Source organism: Anabas testudineus, chromosome 22, assembly GCF_900324465.2.
Source record: "Anabas testudineus chromosome 22, fAnaTes1.2, whole genome shotgun sequence".
NCBI lineage: Eukaryota > Metazoa > Chordata > Actinopteri > Anabantiformes > Anabantidae > Anabas > Anabas testudineus.
Window position 1 is genome coordinate 12999455 of NC_046630.1, and position 21996 is coordinate 13021450.

The 21996-nt window shown below is 38.6% G+C and overlaps 1 protein-coding gene across 1 annotated transcript; it reads right to left on the reverse strand.

Annotated features, from left to right (window-relative positions):
* Nucleotides 1-414: 414 nt before the first annotated feature.
* Nucleotides 415-21499, reverse strand: atp2a2b (ATPase sarcoplasmic/endoplasmic reticulum Ca2+ transporting 2b). The gene is made up of 23 exons (XM_026339587.1): nucleotides 20850-21499; nucleotides 20506-20523; nucleotides 20330-20412; nucleotides 17674-17778; nucleotides 16111-16249; nucleotides 10251-10331; nucleotides 9349-9434; nucleotides 8768-8923; nucleotides 8424-8565; nucleotides 8041-8207; nucleotides 6084-6172; nucleotides 5845-5947; nucleotides 5635-5766; nucleotides 5374-5493; nucleotides 4374-4592; nucleotides 4159-4282; nucleotides 3788-3999; nucleotides 3458-3678; nucleotides 3168-3370; nucleotides 2850-2935; nucleotides 2560-2693; nucleotides 2319-2436; nucleotides 415-2167 (listed from the first exon to the last, which is right to left on the reverse strand). Exons 1-23 carry the CDS (start codon nucleotides 20965-20967, stop codon nucleotides 1895-1897), a joined length of 3129 nt encoding a protein of 1042 aa, XP_026195372.1. The 5' UTR covers nucleotides 20968-21499; the 3' UTR covers nucleotides 415-1894.
* Between the last annotated feature and the right edge of the window lie 497 nt (nucleotides 21500-21996).

Below are 21996 nucleotides of genomic sequence, written 5' to 3' on the forward strand. Positions count from 1 at the left end.
ATCAGGGCAAAAATAAAAAGCTTTGCTTTGCTCTGTACTCGTTTTATCAGATTCTGCTGTAGTCATTTCTGGTATTTAGTAGAGTATAAAAAGACAAATGGATACTCACTTTAGTGACAGGGGAGCCAATGGAAGGCAATGAGGAAGAAAGCACACAGTTGTTAAGTGAACACAAACACACAGTGTGAACAAACCCAGGATTCTACTCTCCCCCAGAAAACATGCTTTAAACAGGGGGTTCTCACATGTGGACATTTCCACACAAACGGATGCCATTAGTGCAGTTGACTGTATGGGCTCGGATCCAAACATGTGTACACTACAAAGTACTGTACGCCCAGCACAAACCAAGACCTCTAAATATTAAAGCCTGTTAATGTCAACTATGCTGTGCCAAAGAAACTGAAGCATTCATATGTCTGAAATGAGTTGTATTCAAGTATCATATGCACTTACAAACAACACTGGATATGAAATGAATGGAATGGATAGTGCTGATAACTATTGACCTCAATAGTATTAAATAAAGACAGAAAACACTTTGATTCAAAGGGTTCAAGAATGTATTTTCCTTGAAGTAAAAAAAACAACATTTTGGGTAATTATTTGCAATCCCAAGTTGATTTGGAGCACTTGTTGTATTAGTATTTTTCTTTTTTTTATATTACTGTCCTTTGAATCAAATGCCATAGAGATGGTAATTCACATACAGCATCCCCAACCAGTTCTGTCTCCACAGCAAAACATCAAATAAAGTTAATAAGCATGAAAAATTCAATACAAACAAAATATATCCTTAAAATGTTACAGGGAAGGAAGAGTTTGTTCTTTGTTTTCTGCACAAGCAAGTAGGGGCACACCTCAGATGTTACGCTTTAGCAAGACCTTTGAGGAAAAGCATCTAGAGATGAGCGAAAAGAAACTTATATTGAGGTAGCTGTGCTCTGCTCAGTGCAGAAAAACTGGCTTGTTTTCAATTCAGTATAGTAAAAAAAAAAAAAAAAAACTATGAAGTTAATTTATACTCTAACATGGGAGTGGGGCATACACAATTAAATTAGAAATGAGAATCCACATACAGTTCATGCTTGGTCACAGGACATGCGGCTTTTGTTTGTCAGGATTTTTTTTTTTCCTTTTGTTTAGGTAGAGCATTCAAACATTCACTCCCAAACCTTTCCCCGTCCTTTTCTGTCACACCAAGGCTGTCCTCTCTGAAAGAGTTCTGAGTTTATACTGAAGACACAATGGTAAACATTTGAAAATAAATCAAGGCGGTATGTCTAAGCCACGCTGGTCAAACAATTTAAACAGCCGTAAAAAAAAGTTGCATAAAATAGTGTTCATTCTCTGTACAGATCAATGGAACTCTGATGTCTTAAATGTTTCTTCCACGAAGAGAAACGCCAAACTAAATCTACTGTTGTTACTGTAGTGACATAAGACAAATGATATTCCCAAAACCATTAAAAATATAAATCTTAAAGGCAATATTGACATTAACCAAAAAAAAAAAAAAAAAGAAAAAAAGGGAACAGTATCTTTTCTTTTAAACCAGCAACAAAGTCCACAGCCAGGGGAGTGTTGATCTTCTAACACTCACATTTAAAGCCTCAGACATTCACAAATCCTATCCCAAGTCAAACAGGTGACTTCTCAATGTTAACATTTTATATTATTTGTTACGTTTCATGTGTTAAAGTTGGTCCTTCTCGTACATACGTGGTAGGCACCCACAAGCACACACGCTAACTCTACAAACGCGCGCACACACGCTATCTATGCACATGTAGGAAGGCAGAGAGGAAGGAGGGAGGGGAGAGGAGGGGAGGGAGGTGATGGTGGATGGGGTGTGGGGGGGTAGGTTGAAAAGTTGAGGTTGTGCTCAAGTCAGTCAGGACCAGAACATGTCGGCCATGTTAGTGTCGGTGCTGTAGATCCAGAGGACCAACGGGAAGGAAATAGCCACGAAGGGCCAGGAGATTCCCTCTATACATGCAGACAGCGGGCAGCCTCTGGAGCTGGCAGGCTTCTCCAGGTCTTTACCGGGCTCCAGGTAGTTCCTGGCAGCAAACTTGAGCAGCTCGTCCAGTAGAATTACAGGCAGCGATATCTTGAGCACCATGAGCCATTGTGTCAGATTGAGAGGGGTGATCTGGAAGATGATCTGAAAAGCACACGAAAGTCACACTGCCGATCAGTCCTCACTGTTACCAATTCTTCAAGTCTCAATCATCTCTATAGGTTCATATTTGACAGCAGGATAACATCTATCATGACGCTACTTTCTGTGTTAAACTAATGGAAATATTTCTCACTGGAAGAGGCTCCACATAGAGGATGAGGAAGTGAAGGGACATGGAGAGACAGATGGCTCCCAGCAGCCACACATTCTCCCAGGGAGGCATACGAAGCAGGGACTGGTTCTCTGACACACTGAGAAACAAGGACAAAATTACATTTGTTTGACAAAGAATCACGGGATGAAAAGCCATCACCGATCTTGATCTGCTAATTTATCATTAACAACAGCAGGGAAGATGTCTTATTTAAACTAACCTGTTCAGGGCATTGCACATCTCAATGGTGACCAGCACTGACAAGGCCATGGTCATAGGGTAAGGGGACTCAAACACCTTACAGTCCAGATTTTCAAAGTCTGGATTCTCTGGACCACACTGCAGAAAGTGGCTCTAACACAGAAAACAGAACACAAAAAACACAATGCAATATTTAACATGAACTAATAACAATATTTAACCATACAAATAAATATATGAAAAATGACTTTAAATAACAGCATGTGGACTTTAATGTTGAATCAATATTTGCTGGATTCTAGTTCATACCAGCTGGTGAAAGTTGATCTTTGGGCCATCTTCAGCAGCAACAAACCACCAGGCAGCGGCACCAACGGTGGCAGCACCCACATAACCTGGTGAAACAAACAAAAAAAGACATGTTCATACATGTACATACTTGACACTGATGCCTGGTTACTTCATTCCAAAAAGGTGGCAAACTAGAAATTAGAACTGTAATTAGAAGTGTTTACTAGTGACTGTCACATTGTGTTTGTGGCAGGTTTGAAGGAGCTAAGAAAAACTAATTATTTTAGACGCAGACACACAAACTTTTAGAATAATGGTTCTAATCTTCCCACTTACATCCGATGGCTAGGTATCTGAAGAAGAGCCATCCAGAAATGAGGGGCTCGCGGGCGTTGCGTGGAGGTTTGTTCATGATGTCCAGGTCTGGTGGGTTGAATCCCAAGGCGGTGGCAGGCAAACCGTCAGTTACCAAGTTGACCCAAAGCAGCTGAACGGGGATGAGAGCTTCAGGGAACCCCAGAGCTGCAGTCAAGAAGATGCTACACACAAAAGCAGCACATTGTTAATTTCTCTGGATTTACTAGGACAGGGATCAGAGTGTGTTTGAAGAAACCAGCCATCCTTACCAGACAACTTCGCCCACATTTGAAGAGATGAGGTATCTGATGAACTGTTTCATGTTGTTATAAATGGCTCTTCCTTCCTCGACCGCAGCTACAATAGTGGAAAAGTTATCATCAGCCAACACCATCTCAGAGGCAGTCTTGGCCACAGCTGTGCCCGAGCCCATAGCAATGCCAATCTCAGCCTTCTTTAGAGCAGGAGCATCATTTACTCCATCACCAGTCTAAGAGTAGAGAAAATGATACATGTGTTCAATGATTTACACTGAATTAAATCATCTGTACAATCAAAAAATGTTTGTAGTTTACTAAAGCACATTTAGTTATGGTTACCATAGCTGTAATCTCATCATAGGACTGCAGATACTCGACAATCTTGGATTTATGTGAAGGCTCCACACGGGCAAAGCAGCGGGCCTTGACCACAGCTTCTCTTTGTGCAGCAGGTGAGAGATCATCAAACTCTCTGCCAGTGAAAGCCATGCTGGAGACATCATCCTCCTCTCCAAAAATACCAATACGTCTGCAGATAGCCACTGCGGTGCCTATAATATAACCAAAAGAATGTTCTATACTTCTTAGTGTTTCTTGATGCTGAACGTTCTTTGACTATTTTCCTATTGTGTGTAGAAGTAGAATCATGTCTTGCACGCTGGACATTAGATCAAGTTATGAATTGAGAAAGTAAATTATTCTCTACGTACCCTTGTTGTCTCCAGTGATCATAATTACTCGGATGCCTGCAAGCCGGCACAGTCTAATAGAGGCTGCCACCTCTGCTCTGGGAGGATCCAGCATGCCCACACAGCCAACAAATGTCAGATCAGTCTGGGTAACAAGAAGTAAATGCAAATTTATAAAGTTACACCATCTTCACATAAGTGGAAATAAAAACAGTGGCAACAGACCCATCTCTCACCTCATACTCAATAAAGCGACTGGAGTCCTCCAACACTAGTTCATCTTTGCTCATGGGGTTGTCCCGTGTGGCCAGAGCCAGACAGCGCAGCGTGTCCCTGCCAGTTCCATACTCCCTGATCACAGACATTAGTTTTTCCTTGATGCCAGGGGTCATTGGCACCTTGTTACTACCGACACGGATATGTGTGCACCTATCAATCACTCCCTCAGGCGCACCCTGTAGGTACAGGAAAAAAGACGACAATGAGAAGGAAAGAACAAAACAGTTTGTAAAAGTAAGATTTTCATCATACAACACATTTTATAACACCACCAGTTACAAAAAGTTTGGGAAATCTACATTAAAACAGAATGCCATGATTTGCTCATAAACCCATATTTTATCCACAATAGTACATATCAAGAGTCAGAGTTTCTCAGAAGTGAAGATGGGCAGAGGTTCACCTTTTCGTGAAAAGCTATATCTACAATTCAAAATTCCAAAAACACCACCACCTTCTCATGGCCAAAGCTAACTGAAAATTGTCTGTGGTGAAATCTAAATCTGTTCTGTTGTGAGATTAATCAAAATTGACATTTTTGGAAACCATTGGAGCTGCGTCCTCCATACTGCAGAGGAGGGGGATTTTCCAGTTTGCTACTAGTGCAAGTTCAAAAGCTTGCATCTCTGACGGTATGGGGGCGTAGTTGTGCCTATGGAATGGACAGCTTGCACATTTGAAAAGGCACCATTAATACAAAAACATATATCCATGTTTTTTTAGCAGCATATGCTTCCACCCAAATAAATGTACAAAATAACACTTGGAACAAGAAATCACAATGAATATTTGAAATTACCATTTTCTTTAATGATAAAGGCTAGTCTAACATCTATCATTAATCTGATTTTTACAGTCAAATATCACATTTTCTGTGCTAAATAATGTTTAGTGACATCAGTAATTTCATGTTTTTCATGTTATTCTAAAACAATTTCAAATGGGTTCATTTCTTACCTTTACAAACATTTTGCCAACAGAGGAGCGGGCTTTGTTAGGACTACAGTACACAGACATGGACTTCCTGTCTCTGGAAAATTCCAAGGTGAACTCTTTTTTCATCAGTTGCTTAATCACCTAAAGACGTAATAAATCATGATCACCATTTGCAACTTAACAGTGTTTTTTTGTGATTTTGCATTTAGTTTTCTTTATCCAATCTTCTATATCTATTTAAATCAGTTTGTATACTATTTTAAGGAACTGAGGATCACATACAGAATTACAGCTGTTGGCACGTTCAATCTTGGACAGGCCTTTAACATCTGTGTCAAACACATTCATCTTCTCCACCAGGCATGTGAGAGCCGTTTCTGTAGCTTCACCCACTTTCTCATACACACCTTTGGTCTGGAAATAAAGACAACAGAGTAAAAATGTGTGACAACGTGTGACAGTTGTAAAATGCAAAAATTATTCTTTACCAACCTCATTATAGTCCAATGAGGAGTCATTACAAAGAGCACAGATAGAGGCCAGCTCCACCAAAGCATCATACTGGGAACATTTGACTGGTTTGCCCTCATGGAACCTAAACAAAACACCAAGTAGAATACGTCAAAAACATTGGCATAAAAGACTCCCTTCTAGATATTGAATGACTGATTTATATTACAGATAAATTAAATGAATGTTAGAGCACACAGGCTGAAACATCAAATGCTTACACTTCTCCATCTGGGGAATATGTGGAGCCAGTAACAGTAAATTCCTTTAAGGAGCAGTGGTCACCTGCTGCTTTGTCAATGATGAACATCTACAAAAAACAAGAATTGTAGAGACAAACTATTAGAATTTATTGCTCTCACTACACACCTAATGACTGTGGTTAAATGCCTCATGTTCAGACAGGACAAGCTAAGAGGCTACGAGACACTACATCCAGCAGGTGGCAGCAGACTCTTGTCTACAGAAAATATCCCATAATATCAGGAGTTTATTTGACAAGATAAGAGAAAATATTAATGTAATGCTGAACTGGAGTAGATGCTGACCACTCTGGTGGAAGGATCCATAATTGTCATCTTACAGCAATGCAGATGGGATTCCCCATTCCACACGTGTTAATGTGCATAAAAGTGGATCAATAAAGTGGAAATGGTTTGCCTGTGCGTATCCAAAATAAGTAGTAAGTAATGTGGAGACTTTCAATTTAAAAAAAAAAAAAGCATCACATTTGCAAGACACACAATATGAAAAAATAAACAGCTGAATAAAAATGAGAATATGTCTTCCCACCTATTGAGCATTAGCAATATTACAAAAGTCAATGTCAGTGGGGGTTCTACACAAATGCCAAGAGGAAGTCAAAAACTGAACAGAAACATTCAGTTGCTGAAGAGAGCTAATTTTAGTGTTGCCCTATTTGGACAGGGGTAGCTTAGATAATGCAGATGAGTGAAATGCAAGGCTATCAATTAGCCAGGAATAGCATACTGTGGCTCCTAAAATGAAGCCGTTCAAAAATTGCAAAACATCATTTTGACTTGAAGGAAATTGAGCAGGATGAGCAAGGAAACAATATAGAGAGACAGGGAGAGAGAAAGCATCTTTCTAGACAAGGTCAGTTATGCAACCCCTCTGCTGGTTTTGCTGCAAGTGACTAACTACTGCATACTGATCAGCATGCTGCCTGAACAAGAACGGAGAAGAGTGGAATGAGGGGGAATGAAAGACGTTGTACACCAAACATGTTCTAAGACTATAATAGTCAGTGAATATTTAATAGCATAAGAACACTTATATTAATGTGATTGTACTTTTCAGTTCTACAGTATTTCATCTGTGCTTGTAGACAACCAAATCCTTCATAATCCATCAGCCATTTAACTTCAGCACTGCTATGTGTTCAGTAAACAACTAGTGTCAGCAAAAGATTTTAAGGGTTGCTTTATTGTTCATTGAAAAGTTTACACTTGTTAGGAAGGGAGCCAGCCTTTACCCTTTCTCTTCATGACAGCTGTTTTAAAATTCTATTTATTTTTTTTCCAGGTTTCTTTTACTTTTGAAATTACTTAATTCCCTGAGCACTTCTAACCTGTGAACACGAGCTAGTGCTGCAATGGGGAGGAATCTTACAACCATACACTTCTTTTGGAACATATGCTGTTATGTATACCATGTGTATGATGGACTCAGATTCACATAATATAAATACCAGTTTGTTTGACTCAACTGTATACTGTATTTTGAGGCATAAAAAGCAGGTTATTAAACTGTAAAATGTTCACAATAAAAACAAGTTATTAACCAATCACCTAGACGTTATTTTAGGTTTAAAAATAACATAAGTGATGGCTTGCTATATTAACTGTCTGACATCATGACAGTTCTGTGAAGCATGATGTCAATAGTTTGTGACCGTCGTGAACAAGATGGGTGAACTCCACTTTCTTCAGACTGTCACTGTCAGAATAGTTTTTACATTTTAGTCCACAGACACACATTACCACAGTGAACTTGAAGAGAATTATTCACTACAGTGACTAAGAGGGATGTAAGGCACCTGCTGAAAATTCTTACCATTTCAAAATGTTTCAAATGTATCTATTACTGATATCCAACACTTAGTTGAAAAAATAAATAAATGGTCCCCCTGTCCCATCTGTGATGCTGTTCTCTTACCCTACACACAGACATCTGATTGGTGGTCAGCGTGCCAGTCTTGTCAGAGCAGATGACCGACGTGCAGCCAAGTGTCTCCACTGAAGGCAAACTGCGAACAATGGCATTCTTTTTGGCCATGCGGCGTGTTCCCAAAGCTAGGCAAGTAGTGATGACAGCAGGTAGACCTGGAGAAAAACAGCAATAGACACAGAGGAAAAGAGGAGTTCAGGTGATGAACAGTTATAGCTAAACATGAAGACAGCCACTGAGTGATGAAAATATCATGCTTTGGCCACATATCATGAAATACTGGAAAAAAAAAAGCTATATGTAGGATTGTCCAATAAAATCCTCCTGCCATGTGAAAAATACCACAATACTGGAGTGTGTTTTCTACTTACCCTCAGGAATAGCAGCAACTGCAAGAGCTACAGCAATCTTAAAGTAGTAGACGGCACCTCTGATCCACGAGCCTCCATGGACAGGATCATTGAAATGTCCAATATTGATGATCCACACAGCAATGCATATCAGTGTAATGACCTTTAATTACACAACACTAGTTTTAATTTAACGATCACACCGATAATAATTGATAACAACTGAAATAAATATATTTTGCATTAATAAAAATAGCTAAAGTTGTGTTTAGAAATATTTTTTGTAAAAGTAAGTATAAACAGTAAAAACAATGCAAAAAGTAAATGTAGGTTTTCTAATGTAGGTAGTCTAACTTTGAAATAACCTTGGACAGTTGTTGTCCAAACTCATCTAGCTTCTGCTGCAGCGGTGTGCGCTCCTGTTCTGTTGATGCCATCTCATCTCGGATTTTACCAATCTCTGTGTTGCCACCTGTGGCCACCACCACACCAACAGCCTTACCAGCTGCAATGTTGGTGCCCTTTGGCAAAGCAGATAAAAAAGAAAGTGGAAAAGGAAACATATTATATGGTTAGTAAGAGTTTAACAACTTTTCTGTTACCGACGTGAAACATGTTCAATGAGTCGGTATAACTCTTCTACAAAATTTAGAAACAGCTTAAAGCTGCCATTGCTATGTAGTGTACTCTTGACTGGATAAAAGTATTTAACAGAGACTATATAAACCATTTTTCCAAATTAAAGTGCTTAGGATGCAAAGTGGTAAGTCAATATTCTGTAAAAGTCCTGTCATTCCAAAATAAAAGAATGGTGTGAGACAACGGCAGAACATTTTTGCCTTTATAGGTGTTATCAGACCCAGAGAAGATGAAAAGGGGGCATGGATTTATAAAAAAAGTGTAAAATAAAACTGAACATCCAAAAATGGTCTCATGAGTCTCTTACAGAAAAGAGCATGTTCTTCTTGTCCTGGTTGACAGCACGTGGGTCAGGCACTGGGTCAGTGTGTTTGATCACAGACACAGATTCTCCTGAAGGAAGTAAAAACAAAAGACATTAGAGAGGTAGCAGTGGGAGAACAAAGTGTTGTTATACTGTCATGATTGCACTGTAGTTATGATGCTTGGGCTGATATGTGTGGAAAAGGCTTTGCAGCTGACTAAGCAGACTTGGCAATTATCAAATGCTGCACTGCCATTGCCTTTCAAAGCCTGTATTTGACAGCATGCTTCCACTAGTGTGTTGTTTGTGTGTGTAATCAACTGTGCAAGGCCTTCACTGTTTTGATAAAGTAAGGCAAGTATCATTTGACAGGCAGCATGGCCATGAATGGGGAAGGAAGGAAAGAGAAGAAAAATAGCCGAAACACTAAAATATCCCATGGAATTTGCTACCAATTAAGGCAGTAGAGCTAGTCAAGAGATTTACAGGCTTGATTCACATAAACCTTGTCTCTTGAGCATTATCCACCCTTCAATATTCTCATCTTTTAATCTTTTCCATTTATCTCACTGTCCAATTATCAGTGTACAGATTCATCCATTTACTCTCTTTATCCACACCACATGCTCTTCTTTTTGTTTAGGTATCGACCTAGCAGTCATGACTACAGGATGTAATGAGGGCATGTGTGCCAAATTTATGTTCTGCACCATCTGGATTGAGCAGAAAAGGTGAGTTGTTGAAGAGAGGCTGAGTAATAATGTGCATGTCATATGTAGTGTATACTACATCTTTCAGCTAAAAAGAGATTTAGGAAGGTATTATGGAAACATACAAAATATTTAGTTTGTTTATGTATAATGGGAGATGGTATAGGATGCAAACAACTTAGAAATATTTTTTACCTGTTAGAATTGATTGGTCTACCCTCAGTGTGGTTGACTTGATGGAAGTCAGCCTGATGTCTGCAGGCACTTTATCACCAACTATGGACAGAAACAACAAAGCACAGGAGACACTGAAGTACCTCTTAACAACTTAAATGCATCTGTAAATAACAGTGGCTACAGGTGGATGGATGCGTTGTGTAACAGGGTCATGGTCATGTTTTCTTTAAAATTCAGATGAAATAGACAAAGCACAGTGTTGTCATGTGAGAGTACCACAAATATAAAGACAACTCTTAAATTAGAGAACTGTGTCTTAAAGAGAAGAAAACGAAGATAAAAAGTCTGGGAAATAAAATCAACTGCTGTGTAATCCCAACTCATACCACATGGGAGTAATAAAATAATCAAACTCATGTTATTTGTAGGAAAGAGGCTTAGAGAGCCATGCAATCAAATATTATTAATGTTTCACTCATGTCATCCATACACAGGTCACAAACAGATCACTGCTCATTCTTTCCACTAACAGAGTTCAGCAATCCCCAGTAAAACAGCACTGTGTAAATACGTGCATAAATCCAAACAAGTGTTCCCTGTGCAGAAAACTGATTATCATCCTTAGGCCTCTGACATTTATTAGCTTTATTTAAATGGGTATCACACTGTTTGGATCCTTTGTCTGGACTTGATGATGCAGTTTGGGTCTGATGTGGACAGATAAAAACTTTAGTGACAGGAAAAGTGTGATATACTCATCTGCAAAATTCAGTATCTTAATTGAACAAATGCATGAACAAACATCACAATGAGACAAAATAGACACTGGCAGTCTCACAACACTGTAACCAACTGCCTTTTTACTTCAGTTTTAAAAAAGTATGTTGTTAATAGCCTATTACAAGAGTGAGCTAGTAAAATACAAAACCTTTACACACAAAGACAAACAATATTGTCTACTTATTGCCTATTTAAATATTGAACTGTTTCAGTCTGTGGAACAAGAAGCAAAACACGATAATGTTTCAAGGACAGTATAACACAATGAAAAATGCCACTTTTACAGTAAAGTGAAATATTACTTTTAGTTTCCAGCAAGACATCTCACAGCAAGAATAGTTAAAGGTAAAAGGGATAAAAAAAACAATGACCCAGAGGCTCTCCCAAAAGGTCCTTCTGTGGGTAGTGAAGCGTCGTGACAGACTTGTAAACTAACCCTTGGGCCTCTACAGTGCCCTTCTGAGTACAGGATGAGAGGGAGGGAAGGAAGAGAGGAGAGAATGAGGAGAAGTATTAGATGTGTCCTGAAAAACACACATCCAAAAATGGGTAAACTATTTTGATCAGTTGCAAACATGTGCTGCTGGATTTGGGTGAGGGGAATGATAAAAAAACTTCTGTTTTTAGCAAGGAGAACCCGCTCCACGTAATATGAATTAAAATAGAAACAGCATGATTGACAGTGTTCTTGTGTACACACTGTTCATTCATTTCCAACATTTTCACAAGTTTGACAGATTTTCGCTATTAGAGCTGTGTGCGGAATTTGTATGTAAGAAATATATAAACAAAACAAACGTATTAGTATTACTGTTTTAATCTTATTACTTTAACGTGTGGTACTGCTGAGTTTGTTGTGAGTGAAAACGTATCTGTACCAGCTACACTACCAAATTTGGTCCTCCAGTTCACCGTTGGCTGTCAAAACCACTTCAACATCACCTGCCTGCCTTCAAAATAGATCCCACTTTAACAGACAGGAGATAGTGAAGGAAATGAAGTATAGCATTAGGGAAGACACAAAGATGAGGAACTGCACTAACTAGAAATATTGAAGACTCAATGCCCTGGGGGAAGGTTCATCCAAATCATCACCTTTTAGAAAACTTCCTACTTTGAAGTAATATAGTGAAATGTCTCGGTCTTTACCACCCATACTGGGAACAGGGTCACTGCAAGTAGAATAGCCCACTTACACAACCAATGAAAAGAGTCAGAAGCAAGAAGACATTCAGTATTAAAGTCTTTAAAATTAAACTCTTAACATATGTATGTTTATGTATTCTAATTTCCACCAAAACTGTATATGGTGTGAAAAATATCTTTGCGTCCGCACACATGCACACGCACACCCATGCGCACACTTTGCAATTAACTAGACAGGCTTGCTGAAGTGGCCGGACATTTGCAGCTCTGTCAACTCATTGTGACATTATCTTTCCCTTTATTTTAAAGAACATGCTCTTTTCAGCTCTCATTTTCTGGGAAAGATTGGATAGCCTCAGGGATAGGGACCTTTCCTTCTCTCATGTGAACAAAGGATTGTATCCTTTGAATGAGGGACAAATGCCCATGCACACAAGTGATAGCACCTCATCAGCTTGTAAAGACGCAAGTAATTTTATATACTATCCAAGGGCTGCATCCCAACTTTTCCTCCTTTGTTCTAACCATGGTCCAAACCCCTACCCCATGTCACCGACAAAAGTCTTAAAACCACACACCCAACTTTTGACCATCATCATGACCATTATTTATGTGGAGGAGGTAGTAAAGTTTTAGATGCCTTAATCCTTTAAAAAGGGGTTCTATACTTTCTTTCCCCGAGTTACTGAGTCTCCTTAACGTACCAGCTTACAGCTAACCTCGACATACACAAAACAGTGTCCATTTCATATATGCATTTAGTGTGGTCCAATAACAGGACAATACACTGACCAGGTGAAGGGCAGAGTGGAAAAAAAGCAAGGAGTTGGAAGAGACGATCAGCAGAGACAAACAGTTTTGGTGACGACAATGGACAGACTATTCTGCACTCTTAAACACAAGAGAGAACTTGGCCTGTTGGCATCTGGAAACAAATTATTTATCAAATTGAATATATAGCCATTGTAAACATATCAGTCTGTCTTACTGTCTCTTCCCTGAGGGTGGGACAACATTAATGGTGAACTATGAACTAGACTGCAGTTAGATAAAACCACATGCCAGGGAGATCAAAGGTGATCGCTCTCACATATATTGCACATCTAAGTACATGCTGTACAGTCAGCAAGAGTGAATCAGAGGAGAAAGATAATAGGAAAGAAAGGATATGCTCTTATTCCCTATGCACAGGATGTTGTTACATTACAGGTCATGTTCTTTGGCAACAGACCAGAAATCCCCAAATCAGAACCCTATCCAGTGAGGAACTACAAGGTGAAACAACAGCAAGTCAAAAAAGCAAATGAACAAGAAGCTTCAGTAAGCCATAGACGGTAAATCAAATCAGTAGATTCAGAGGTTTTAATCTTACTCTACAATAAGCAACAGACCAAACAGGGTTTTAATAGCTCAACTGGGGTGACAGTGATTGATTATGATGTGGCTGACAGAAGCTAGAAACTGCATACATAATTGAACATAAGCAGAAAAGCTGAGAACTTTCTACTTCCCTGTAAAATGAGGCAGTGAGATTTTGACTAATAGTATTTCAGTCAAGAAAGCAAATGGGGAGACAAAAAACAAACCAAACGTGCTTATGAGAAGACATTGATATTGTGTCGCAGCAGAGATATCTGGTTTAATGAAGACCTTGCAAGTCAAAACACTGCATTAAATCTTTTCAGTTCAGTGTGCGGGCAATTTCACAATTTTTCTCTAATACACACACATATACTAAAGGGGGAATAATGTTCAATATCACGGTTAGCTTGAAGTGAACAATTAGTTACCCTCGTCATGACTGTTGCTTTTCATTCAATTATCAATTCATTTGAATTAAATATGAATGAAGCTTTGCATATGTGGAATGTTTTTTGAATAGCATAACACATTTGGCATATATCCACTGTCTTTGAGGAATTAGCAAGATTTTCATACATGCAAATATTATATCAATAATAAAAAAACAATTTGTATCATGATAGTTAGCCATGGCTTGAAGAAATATTATTCCTGTCTATAAATACACAGGCTACTACACTGCAATGATGAGTATTCTACCCTTCTGCTGAATGTCCATCCTCAACCGTTTAAAAAACTTTGACAAGCAAGCAAACATTGTAGAACAAAGAAACTGCAGAAGAAATTATCCATTAGCCTGTATGACATGCAGAATGTGTTTGGGATAAGTGAGACAGCAGTTTTTAAGACCTGACTCACTCCAGAGTCTGGACTGTAAAAGGCATTAACACAGAATAACTGACACACTCAGCGCACAGAATTCCACTAACCACTTAAAAACAATTGTTCTGATGGCAAAATTATCAGAGCTCTAAATCTAAAAGTACTTGAAAGATATAAACCATTCACTGCCATAGCTAACACTAACACATGAACACATAACTATGACATGTCATGGAAAATACTGCACATTTAACTCTGTGACAGATCTATACTATGCAACTTAAATCTATCAATAAAGTTCATTCTCATTACTTGCATGTCCATCCATCAGGTTTTAGACCACAATTATGCAAATAGCTTGCTACTACAGCGTACAGATGATGTCTCTAAGCATGCGAGATCTCATTGAAATTTCTTTTAACAACCTGCTGTTGTGTAGTTGTGGGCTGCAGCCCACCCTCTATCTCCAAGTTGCATCTCATCTTAAAAAGGTTAGGGAAAAATGTGTGTACCGGACTTTGGGATTTAATATTTTTCTGTTTTACACCACAGCATAGACTCCACTCTACTAAACACTAGCACTGGTCTCCTAAATGCTTCTTCCTAATTCTAATTCTTGACTAAGCCTGGATCAGAGTATTGTTCTATGGTAAGTAAAATATGGTGTCTGGTGACTTTCAAGAATCTGCTTTATATGACAGTGTACATTGTTATTCTTTTGGTAAGAGTCGTAATTGCTGCTGCAACATTTTACCATGACCAAGTAAATGCTTTGTCATATTAGGCAGGTTTCCATCAGTTGCATGAGTTTATGTTTACATGATTATTGTCAGTACTGTAACACCAACACCTGAAGATCCCCTCCACAACCCTGAAACTTGAGCAGGGCCATGTCTGACACTGCAAGACTCGCTGTAACTTAAATGTTAGAAATACACAGGAGACTTCTGGACAGATGCGCAGCAATGCATCTGCGACAAAAAAATAGCTGCACCACTTCAGAGGAAGAGGAGGAACATAAAATGTGAGCAAGAGAGACAGGACATAGATAAAGATCCTTTAAGTTGTCATAGCCTCTAAATTTACAAGCAAAAATAAAAAAAGCTTAGCAACAAAATTATATTATTATTATTATTATTATTGTTAATCTAATGAAACCGTTTTCTGTTAACTCTGACTGAATCATATTTTTTATTTGATTTTCAAAGTGGCTATGGTGAAATTGTCTATTGTACTGATTTTAATTTTGAACTGTGTGACTATGCCCAGAAGAGGTAAATGTGTTAAAAAATTATGTACAAAAACTTAAGAACAAAAATAACAGAAAGAGGCCTACTGAGAAAGTGGCCAGTGAGTGTATGTGGCCCTGTAATAGTTGAGGTTAGCCAAGAAATGTTCAGAACAGATTGGACCTCTCCTCTTGTGTTGCATAACTCTTTTCATTACTGGGCGCTAACATTATTCAGAAATTGTCAAGGGGGAAGAACAGGATGAGGAATCAGCTGTGTGCTTTTAAAGCTGTATAAAGAGTATGTCATAACACTACTGGTGATGTCTAATGTTAATCTGTAATTCCATTACAAATGTATTACATCAATTCAATAGTTAATAGGTGATTTAAAATCAATCTCAGTTTCCTATATATTAGAGCATGTTTTTTATATCACTCTTCTAACTGACCGCTGTTGACAACTTAACCTTTTTCATAATCAGAAGCAAGTGGGAACATTCAGAGAGTTAAAATGCATAAGTGCAGTTTTCACCTTACCTGCCACCTCTACGATATCCCCAGGCACAATGTCCCTGGCCTTGATTCTCTGGACACTCTTCCTATCCTGGCGGTACACCTTTCCCATCTCCGGCTCATACTCCTTTAGCGCTTCAATAGCATTTTCTGCATTTCGCTCCTAAAAAGTAGAAATAGAATTTAAGTATAAAAACAGTATAACAGTATAAAAAGTTTTTTCTTTCTAGATATGCCTTTGCAGATACAGCACAATCCTCCAAAGCGGTGCACATCATAACATTGTTAACAATAAAAGAATGGAGGAGAATCACGTAAACACTGGGACATGTTACACAACTCTAACACCAGAGACAAGAAATGTAGCTTCTCTTTGATTTCTTTGAGATGTGGAAATAATTGTGTATATTGTATTTATTCCAACAAGTACTATTGTAAAGAAAAAATGACATGAGATAAGCTACACAGCCAGTCTGAACCCCCCTCCCCCTTCCCTTCTTGCCAGCTCAGGTCCTTCCTAATCATTCTTCATTCACATTTTTCTGTTAGTGCTGACTTTTCCCAGTCTGATTGACTGCTCTAAGACTGGACAGTTTTAGCAGCAGCTCCCAACCAGGCAGGAAGACAGACAGCACTCAACTAGACACTGTAAGAAAGAACACAGATCTAAAGCTGCGAAATTGTTAATAGCTACAAAATACACAGAGCTAAATTAAGCTAAAATGCTTACATAACTATAGTTTTTAATTCAAATTTTTTTGATTATTCTGATTTTAAAATGTAAACTATGTATACTTAGAGACAAACCACAATCTGCAACCTGTATTGGATATTTATATTGCAAAAAACGGGAATGCCTGAGAAAGTATATTACATCAATGATCTGTTTAGATTTTACATAAACTATAAATCAAAAACAAATACAGGGATACTTTAAAAATAAATAAATTAAAACATAAGCTAAAATAAGGTATCAGCTAATTGACATATGTCTAGATGAGTGCCTGCATCCATGACTAGCTGCATTTACTTCCTGCCTATAAACAAGGTTTCTTGTTGATCAATACTGCTTCTCAAAGAAACTGGCTCTCTAAATCCTGGGGCAAAGCCATGACTCCGCAGACATATATATACATAGAGGCAATAAATACATTCTCGCATGTGACATTTAAAACAGTTACATGTCTTTTTTCATTTCACTCTTTAAGGGCAAATGTTGTCCAGCTCAGGCAAAGGGTGAACGTCAATGATAGGTGCTATCAAAGCTAGGCTAATGCAGGACAATTTGAAAAAATCATGTGAGAACAAAGTGGAGCTGGCCAGGTTTCCAGTGTGATTGTGATTGGAAGTCTATGAGAATCTGTTTTTACTACAGGAGGGCATGGTATATCAAAATTTTTTATTCTAAAAATGTAATTATAAGCTTTTGCAGTCGATGTTTATCTCCATACGATTACTGCCCTCCTTTAGTTGGACTCCTATTAAGTTTGTGGTGATAGGAAAAAGAAACAGTTTTCTCCAGTTAGGATTATCCACAAACATTTAGGCGAAAAGACAACCTTTTAAACATCAGTGTAACGTCCTTACCTGCCAGACTCCAACAATAGCATTTGCTATGAGAATAAGTAGGATAACAAAAGGCTCCACAAAGGCCGTAATGGTTTCTTCTCCTTCTTCAAACCAGGCCAGCACCTATACATAAACGGAGAACAAGAAATTAACAATTTAATAGACTACAACTACAATGAAATGTGAGATAGTGTGAAGATTGATCTCATACTCTTTGAAATTAACAAAACACTAAATACCAACCAGATATGAATATTCCTACTGGTTGGATAAGTCTATGTTTTAAAGTTATTTTGACAGGCAGCATGATAAAACACTGTTTCCTTAAGTAATGCACAAGCCTACAGAGCTTGAAATTGTGTCGCCCAAATCTATGGAACTTGAGATTCTTTTGACTGAATGATAATACACAGGATTTACAAAATCACCACAATATGAAATAGTTAATATCAGTCCAACGTGGTACATACGTCATCCAGCTGAATGGAACAAACAAGAGGTAGAAAGGTCAGAGCTATTTTCAACTAATTGTGTATTTAGTGTCCCAGGACAACAAGTTTTCCAGCCTTGTCTCACCTCATGACCCACAACTTTTCTGGACAGACATATCACACAAGATTTGGGATCCATATTAACAGCTAAATATAAATTCAGTAAGAAATCCAGTTTTGCAGGATTCAGTAATAATCATAAGCACTATCCATTAAAGAACCAGGTTTAGGACATTTGTGAAGATACAGAAGAAGTAGTATAGAATTCCTAACTGGAATAGTGAAGTTTGATAGAATATGCAGTGATTGTAGTTTTTACAAGGGAAATAATTCTCAAAAAGGCAATTTGATTATGTTTCGCTATGTTTTACCCTTACCATACAACACACAACACAATGGAAATACAATATAGTAATGTAATATTAATAATGATGATGATAAGTAGGAAGGGGTCATGGGTTCGGGGTTCAGTATCTTTTCCATGGACACTGACACTCCAGGGACATGTGGCTAGGAATTAGGGGGATGTTTCAGATTACCTTTCCAACTGAGAATGCAGTAAACAGAACTGACACTTTTGCAAAGAAGCTAGAACAGTCCTGCTCAACAACACAAGCTTCAGGCTGCTCTGATTGAACCACAAAGATACTATTTTGCTCTTAGATCTTACCCTTTGCTTGCTAGAAAATTTTATATGTGGCATAGTGATTTTATGTATCCCACAATAATTTACTACTTTTGATAAATATCTAGCCATTTTCTGCCAGTATTGCAGGAACTGGGACAAGGGTATAAAAGGCACCATGTCAGAAAGTGTAGTAACCACTTTCTCCTCTTTTAGAATATGTGTTACAAGTGAACTATGTCAAATCATGTGCCAACAGTGACCCATCTTCTTTTCTACCCTCTTTAAACAAATGTCTGTGCCTATCCAACTGTATTTATACAACTGAATATAAGTCTGTTTGTTTATAGCTTTGTAGTCAAATGTTTTCAGGTGAAATACACACAAATGTGTCTGCATGTGCTATTGGGTTCACAAACACACTGCGTACTACAGCCAGTCATTTATAAGCTTTGTAACCATAGCTGGCTGTCATCACCATGCCTTGGTGACTGATGATATTCTCAACAGCCAATCCTTGAGTAAAAACAGGACCACAGTGTAGTGAGCCTAACACACATAAACTACACTTGAGATTGCCACTCGATGGTGACAAGAACACAGGCTTCACAAATTATGTCTGTTGATTAACTAAACTCTTCATAATGTCAGCATCAATGTTGTAATGTTGATACTCGTAAAGGTTTTCATCACTACTGAAGTGTACTGGCAGGTTAACACCACAAAATTCAACATCAAAGAAACTTGTGGACTTTTCGTGTGTCTGTCACATTCACACTTGAAAGAACACGAACCATACTGATTATTCCAACAATGCACCAAATTTACATTTTACATCTAATTATTTGCCAGAAACTTTGTTTCCAAAGTGACTCACATAATGATCAAATATGTTAAAGTGACATAAATATCTGCTCCCAGAGTAACAGTGTATTTGCACTTCTTTTTAACTGTGGATTGTTAATCTTTTAACATTATCTCTACAGGCTGCAATGACTTTGTGATTCAAGAGCAAAAGCATAGACATGTCTTAAGATAGCATCATGAAAAAGTTCATCTGGGTTGTGTAATCTGACAGATTCTGGGAGTCTTTTTTCTTCACTTTGAACAGCATCCTTGCTAAGCTGTGATGTGCACCGAATCAATCAGAAAATGTCTATATTAATTTTGCAGGCTGACATCGCTGTACCGAGAAAAACTTAACACATCATAGTAAAGGTGAAAATGAAGACGACTTTGGGGACAGTGAATATTCTGTTTTGAAGGAAATTAAGAAGTAAGTCTTGTACTACAGGATGTGACATATGATTTAATCTGTCCCTCTCTGCCTCAATGCCCAGCTCTATCTTAACCTGAGTGTTTAATGTGCAACTTTATGAGTCACATTTACCACTACTGACCCTAATAACATAATAAAGGATAGGTGCAATACAATAAGTTAAATACAAGATGCTGAATTTGTTTTACTAGAACAGGTCCGTTTCTAACTCATATAATGGAAGGTACACTGAACAAGCCACTTGTATTGCTAACGGCACATGTAATTTATAATACTTACAAATGATATGACGGCGGCAAGTAGGAGGATCCTCACAAGCAAATCTTCAAACTGTTCAATCACTAGCTCCCAAAGAGATTTACCTGAAAAACAGAGTTTCATTTAAAAAGGAATGCCAGTGGGATTCCCAACATAACTAGGGCACTCATAACATTTACATATAATTGTCCACTCACCCTCTTCAGCTGGCAGTTCTGTGGATCATCCCATAGAGACGGTAGAAAAAAGACAAAAGAGGGACAATCAGTTAAATGTCAGTACTATGCATTTTTAGTACTAATGTACAAGTCATTTTGTTGTAGCAGTAGTGACGCAAATATACAGTAAAATGCGGATGATGTGTTCATTACTACTTAAGATATGTTCCCCAGCATTTCAACATACAGATGGTGACGTCAACAACCTTCCTTACTGATCGTTGTATCGTCCGTTAACAAACCGGGAGCAACGGGTTACAACACAGGACACCGTTTAACGTTAGTGAGCTCCTGGTTTCAGACCAAAATGACCGGCTCCTTACCGTTTGGTCCATAACGTTCCCGTTGTTTTTTCACTTGCTCTAAACTGAGACCCGTGCTTTCATTGACGTTAAAAAAGCTGTAAACTTCTTCCACCGTCTTTGTGTGTGCGTTGTCCATGGTGAACAGCCACTTGAGGACACCGCTTGTTTCGCCCTGTTGGTCCCAACCTCAAACTGTCACGGGTCTCTGCTCCGTTGGTGTCACCGCGTGGTTTAAAACAAAAATATACCTACAAATATGTAAAGAATGGGAGTCCACGCTGTTGACTGTTACCAGTTAATCAGCTGTAGCACCGCACAGCGGAGTGCAGGTGTGAGAGACTGGACGAATTAGCGGCAGCTGGGCTAACGGTTAGCTATCAGGCTAAAGCTAGCTAACTGTTGGGCTCCTCAGGCTTTGCTCGAATTCGCCGGCTGTGCTCCGCTCGCGTTGTCGTGAGATGTTGAAATAGTCACTTAAATCAACATCGCGGCCTCGGGTGGATGTAATAGCGACGTCCTCCGCTTTCAGAAGAGCGAATTCCACCTGAAATCTGCCCGAATAGGTGATTTAAACATGTGGCTAAGTCGCAGCTCGGCTCCCTTCACCCGCTCTGCTCGTGTATTGCGGAATCACCAGCGTCCTCGTCGGCACCAATCGCGTTTGTCCGCTGCAGATCTCGCGTACGTCGAATGCGGTGTTCAGTGTCCGCATGTGGAAACAGCTGATTGGCTGCAGAGACCGGAAGTCCACGGCGATGGGGGATTGCGTGTGTGTGTGCGTGTGTGTGTGTGCGTGTGCGCGTGTGTGAGACCATAGCCATCTCCACAATTTGCAAATCCACCATTACTAGAGCATCATGTGGTGTAACTGTCTCGAAAAGTCTTCTCACTTTAAGCAAATTACGTGGACTATTTAAATTAGTTTCTAAATAACTTAATAGGTCATATTTCGTGGGTGTAAACCACAAACAAACCACACATGAACTTCAACACAAAATATTTTATGCTGTTTTTCTCATTGAAATGTGATTACAAAGCTTAAAAATGTATATTATAAAATTCACACATATTTTATAAGCACCATATCATCTGATGCAATATAAAATATGTCCCAGTGGCGATGGACTTCTACTTCATGTACGTTGAGGTTGTTACAGCGAAAGAA

Bases quoted from the DNA above. Each gene is read 5' to 3' on its own strand.
- atp2a2b (XM_026339587.1), bottom strand. From the start codon at position 20,967: ATGGACAACGCACACACAAAGACGGTGGAAGAAGTTTACAGCTTTTTT. The intron at 17,779-20,329 runs GTAAGTATTATA...GTTTATGTATAG, and splicing joins TTGCCGCCGTCATATCATTT to GTGCTGGCCTGGTTTGAAGA. The intron at 2,936-3,167 runs GTAAGTGGGAAG...TTGTTTCACCAG, and splicing joins CAGATACCTAGCCATCGGAT to GTTATGTGGGTGCTGCCACC.